General features: G+C 45.3%; 1 protein-coding gene across 1 annotated transcript; it reads right to left on the bottom strand.

Annotated features, from left to right (window-relative positions):
• Nucleotides 1–741: 741 nt before the first annotated feature.
• On the bottom strand, nt 742–5,436 carry LOC124550968 (cuticle protein 6.4-like). The gene is made up of 2 exons (XM_047125787.1): nt 5,302–5,436; nt 742–1,176 (listed from the first exon to the last, which is right to left on the bottom strand). Exons 1-2 carry the CDS (start codon nt 5,314–5,316, stop codon nt 925–927), a joined length of 267 nt encoding a protein of 88 aa, XP_046981743.1. The 5' UTR covers nt 5,317–5,436; the 3' UTR covers nt 742–924.
• Between the last annotated feature and the right edge of the window lie 719 nt (nt 5,437–6,155).

Genomic DNA, 6,155 nt, shown 5'->3' with positions numbered 1-6,155 from the left:
TTATCGGACCGAAAAAATGAAGAGGAAAAATTAAGATCTGTGTTAACAGGTGGAGAAGAGCACAGGCCCTAGACGCGAGAGAAGGTTGACGTTTCGTGGGCACCTCTTCAGAAAGAGCGAATGCTCATTCACAAACAAAATCTTCAACTTAATCACCAAACTAAAGGCTACCAAACACTGGATTAAGGAAATAACAAATCAGTCAGAAAGAAATCTGGGATAAAGAGGTATCCTGAACGATTTTTGATAACTATAATTGGATCCTGGATAGGTCAAAGTCGGAAAAAAATATCGGCTATAAAGAGAAACATTGATTACTTAATTTGCATCTATCCATCAGGATCAAGAGGAATTTGTACACGTTATATTTATTACTCCCAGTACCTCTTCATTCCCTCAATATCTTTGTTTGTCAGCGGTTTAGTGATATACACCTTGATTGTGGTGTCAGTATACCTGGTATAATGTACCACAACTCCCTTGTAAGTGCACCTTTCTTGGAATTCCATTTGTGGATCCTTTTATGTAAATGGTTAATTACTTACCAGTTGGCTTATATTAAACTTGCTCCTTGTTCTCTGGTTGTTCAGTTCGCATCATGATCTATATACTGATATCGCACTAGGTTCTTTTGACCCCAGATCTCTATCAACATGTTTATTTTTCATCATATCCATCTGTTCAAGAGCTCTTACTTTACTTCTTACGTTGGTCAAGTAGCTTAAGAAGAAAAACAAAACATTGTTTTATAAGTTGGAGATGATTTATTTTCTATTGTGACGATTACGAGCTACTGCACCAACTGGAAATGAACATCAGATCTCATATACTCAAATGTATGTTGGAAATTACTTGCTGGCTGGGCTCAGTGGATGTGAGGGGAAAGGATTGTCAGGACTGGAGGGGGACGTGAATGCACGAATCTCAGTAGTGGTAGCCACCATAGTAGCCGAGACCATGGTAGCCGATTGCGCCGTATCCCAGACCGCGGTAGCCGAGGCCGTAGTAACCGGCAGCATATCCAGGGTACCCGTATCCGTATCCACCGTAGAGTCCAGAAGAGTAGGCCAGGGGGGCGGAGTAGCCGAGGCCGGTGGCGTAGGCCAGGCCGCGCTTCTCCTTGGGGGCGGACTCCTCAGCGGCGAAGACGGCGGCGAACAGGCACAGGGCCAGGACCTGCAAAGTCGAGGATGGTATCACGTATAGGATACTAACCTAGGCACCGCTTCAGTAGCTCAAAACACCAGGAACCTATCTGATTAATCAGAAAGCCCAACTTTTGAAGCTGTGAAGGTTTTACCCAAGGTGCTCCACAGGGTTCCGTCTTGGTTCTATCATTATATTTGATATACACTATGGGGAAAGTGTGTATCACCCTCAAGGATGAGGAGAGTTTATTGATAGGTGATAGCTAGCTCATCATTGTATGAGTATATGATAAACTCAGACCAAATGTAACATTCAAGTCGCAGTAAAGGGTGCCAAAAGGGCAGCATCAGTACACCATGTAACCAACACCGACTCAAAGGAAGGCCTAGGCGCTTGTTCGTGACGTCACGTCAGGTAGGCACGGCGAACGCCAGGTCTGATGCAGGCATACTCATAATGGTGGTGTCTCCCTCCCTGACACAGGAAAATGTGAAACTATTGGCGGTAGTTGACCAACACACATTGTTCTGAGAGATTTCTGCAATCAATTAATTGTGAAATTCATTACACTTCTTAACAAATAGTGTACTCCTGAACTTAAATTTCCACCTGTTTTAAGGATTGACATACAAAAATAACTTCATGGTCCAGCAGCAACATAATTCGTGGCCGGCCGCGCTGGTCTAGCGGTTCTAGGCGCGCAGTCCGGAACCGCGCGACTGCTACGGTCGCAGGTTCGAATCCTGCCTCGGGCATGGATGTGTGTGATGTCCTTAGGTTAGTTAGGTTTAAGTAGTTCTAAGTTCTAGGGGACTGATGACCACAGATGATAAGTCCCATAGTGCTCAGAGCCATTTGAACCATAATTCGTGCTTCTGTACCTTATTTGTAAATCTGAGGAAGTTACGTTTGTACTGGGTTGCCTTTACAAGAAACTGTGAACATATTATTGCTCTTCTTTAGGTATCTTGGTTGACTATGGGGTGAGGAGCACTGAATGTTAATGAAATATCTTGCGATTGTACACGTTGGGGGGAGGGGTTGGGGGACAGAACAAGAGGCAAAAGAGAGATACTTGTTTTATCAAATAATTTTTTTTATCTTATAAAGTTTCTCCTTTCAGTTGCAAGAGTGGAATATTTATCTTTTCTAATGCGCATGTTCAAAAACGTTTAAGCTCTGCCGTATACTCGATGTGTGAAGCTATTTTGTTTCCTGTTTAGAATTCCTTTCGTTGAAAACGACTGTAATCTGATGACTGGCACCAGTTGGACATTTACACATGTAAACTAGTTCACATTTCCAGTGACGATGTCAAACGAAAATAAAATAAATAAATAAATAAAAGAAACGAGTTCATTGTAAGGGGGTTGGGGTAAGTTTCGATAGCAAAATGGATCGAGTAAATGTAGTTACTTGAATGTAAAATTTCCGAAGCTTGCAATGGGGCAAAGCGTCTTCTCATATTGATCTACGTTTGTTTCGACAGGATTCAGTAATACAGAACTATGATCTTCATTTGTAGCTTCACGATAATAAGAAAATCTTTCATCTAAATAAAACTGCAGAATCCAAAACAATACCAAACATTTTGTCCACAAATAAGATATTTATAGTGATTAGCACGCCGAGGGGTTTCTGCCTGCAACAGACATGGCGTTTGCTCTCTCTAGCTGACGTGACGTCACCAACAAGCGCCGATGCCTTCCTTTGAGTCGGTGTTGGTGTAACCACCTCTGGCGGCAATTCGGGCTTGTATTCTCGCGTGCAAACGCACATAAAGACGCCGAATGTCGTTCTGCGATATATTGTCCCAAGCATCTTGAGTCTCCAGTTGCAATTCGGCAGGCCCTGCAGACCCTGGACAAGAGTAAGTTCGCAATTCATCATGTCCCAAACGTGTTCAACAGGCAAGAAATATGGTGATCTTGCTGGCCAGGGCAGTTGTTCAACAACACAAAAAGCACGTTACGTCGCTGCAGTCGTGCAATGTCCTGCTGAAAAAGCACATCACCTTCCTGCGGAAAAAAGGCAGGAGTACCTGTGTAATGTAGCTACTGGTTATCTTGCCCTGCGGAAACGTGAAATTTGACCGTGAACTACAACTGATGGCCTTCCCCACCAAAAACCCTGAGATGGAGCCGGTGGGCGAATAGGCATTTTACCAGCTCTACATCATACACACGTATGTCCATTACTCACATAAGACAGAAGCTACTCTCATCACTGAACACAGCTGACCTCCATTCCACTCACCAGCCAACTCTATCACTACGACTAACGCAGAGCAGAAATGGTTGGCTATGCCGTGGTGTCTGTGATAGCCAGGCCCAGGACACACGTAAGCAGACGGTTCCTAATGGACCCTGAAGGCACAGCAGGTGCAACATGTGGCTGGATTTCGTTCCTGGATGATGTTCAGTCGGCCATTAGCGCTCGCACAATGTGTCGATGTTGACTTAGCTCTGTGCTATGCAGACATCCACAACGTGGTCCAGTGGCGGATACAGGAAAACCTCAAGGAGGGGGCGCTGAAAATATCTTGAGCTACCTTTAGTTTTACCATGTTCACTTGCTTGGCTGGGTGGTAACGTTGTTGCCTCCCATGCACTGGGCCCAGATTCGATCCCCAGCCGGGTTTGAGATATTCTCTGCTGGGTGTTGTATAGTCATTATCATTTTATCCTCATCATTGGCATCAAGTCGCCCAATATACCGCCGACACAAATAAGACTTTCACTTGGCACCCAACCCGAATGGGACCTCCTGGCCAACAATGCCATTCATTTTGTTCACTTAGTAAAAAGTAATCAAGTCACATGCAATTTATACTGATTAGACACATACACAAGACAATGCCATTTTCCTTAAATGATGAATTCTATGCGCCTACTCTTCCTGTCAAATTGCGTTGTCAATAGGACAATCAAGGTCAGGGAGAGTGTTCAACAGAGCTAAGCCATTATTTAAGTCGATCATCCTTCACTGTCGACCTCAGCCATGTCTTTGTACCTCGCGATGTTGCAAAACTTCTTTCTACCGTAGGAATAGATGCAGGTGAAAGCGACGAGCGAATATGTATCTTACGAAATACAGTACAAGGGCGAGTTTCCAAGGATGACGCCATCCAGCAGTTTGCGTGGGGAACTTTTATTGCCGTTTCTGTTCCTTTCTAGTGCATTCGATAGAGGTCCTTTACAGTAACAATGCGTTTTAAGGAATCTTCTCGAAAGTCACTATTACCGGAGATATACGCAACAATAGTTTCCCATACCTAACTCATAATACGAGTTAGATATGGGTAACTATTGTTGCGTAATTAGTAAAATTATTGTTACGAGTCTGTTACGAGACTCGTTAGAATATATTGTTACGAATATTTTTACTGAGAAACTAGTATGAATTACTATTATTAGTACCTCGCAATCAGTTGACCACTCTTACTAATCTTCACACTTGTACTTGCTACAACCAGAACTTTTTACTTATCCACTCTTCAGTCTTAATATTTATGCTTCTGAATGTAAACTAACTTCATATTCGGTGAGTAGTCGGTATTTACAACGCTACGTTCTGTACAAAGAAAACAGTAGAATATTCACAACTTATCTCGAACAAATGCAAGACAGAATAACGTATCGAGATCACTGGAATGGCCGCGACTTTTCTCGTAGTTATGTGCCAGACAGAAACGTATAAAATACGATGACGCGGACGCGCGTGCCACAGAGGGAAGTACAACTACTCGATAACTCTATTCAGTCAAGTCGACTGACGGAAGAAACGAACGAATAGCGCGCGGACCCTCCCCCCCCCCCACCAATAAGTATCCGCCGCGGACCTGGTCACCAGGTGTGGGAATGTTTGACGGACCATTGTTGAAAGCAGCGGCACATCACCAATACAATGTGTCCGACACGTGCAGTAATCCGCCGATATGTCCATCTAGCTTCCGACAGCCCCACGATACGACTCCGTTCAAATGGCGGGGTATGGATGTACCCTAAAATGATTGTTATATTTTTCCGTACGAGCTCTGATTCCCCTTATTCTACCATGGTGCTCGTTTGTCCCTATGTAGGTTCGCGTCAGCAAAATAGAATATGTATACAGACACAGAGCCTGAGATGTGCTGCTATCCAACACACTTACCAGGTACTTCATCATGGCTGGTGATCGTTGGTTGGCTGCCTCTCCTGCGCTGAAAACTGTGGCGGGCGAATGCTGACGTCTGCATTGGGAGGGGCAGTCTTATATAGAGGCTTCCAGTCCCCGAGGCATGGCACTGACTGGAGGCCATCCGGACTCCAGCGGTGACCGCGACATGTTATGCTCCCGTTCTGCGAAACAACTGGAGGAGAGGGGGGGGGGGGAGGTGGCGGAGGTAACAGCTGTGAACGATGTTCACCCTGGGCAGCTTGCCGGACACACACCATTTGTCAGTCTCCAACGCGCGCCCCACCTGTTCTCCGCGACCGCTTCTTGAAACTCTCCTTTGCGCCACCTGCCCTCAGCAGGCGACCCGCGGATCAAGAAATGTCATCCACTCAGCTGTAGTGACATTTATACGACCCTCAATAGTGTTTTGACGTTTGCCATTACAAGGTTGTTGGTGCAAAGCGCTTGCGAGCACAGTAAACATTACTATAGATCTTATCAGTCAATGCTAACACATATCAAAAGTCTTCCCTATACAGAGTCTTGGTTATTTGTTTGTTTTTGGGGCAGGGGACAAAGGGAAGGATGGGGAAGGAAGTCGGCTGCTGCTTTTCAAAGGAACCATCCCGGCATTTGCCTGAAGCGATTTAGGGAAATCATGGAAAACCTAATTAGGATGGCCGGACGCGGGTTTGAACTGTCGTCCTCCCGAATGGGAGTCCAGTGTGCTAACCACTAGCCGACCTGTGTGCCCGGGCGGTTCTAGGCGCTACAGTCTAGAACCGCGCGACCGCTACAGTCGCAGGTTCGAATCCTGCCTCGGGTATGGATGTGTGTGATGTCCTTAG

This window comes from Schistocerca americana, chromosome 9 (genome assembly GCF_021461395.2).
Source record: "Schistocerca americana isolate TAMUIC-IGC-003095 chromosome 9, iqSchAmer2.1, whole genome shotgun sequence".
Lineage (NCBI taxonomy): Eukaryota > Metazoa > Arthropoda > Insecta > Orthoptera > Acrididae > Schistocerca > Schistocerca americana.
This window is presented reverse-complemented; position numbering and strand designations above follow the sequence as displayed.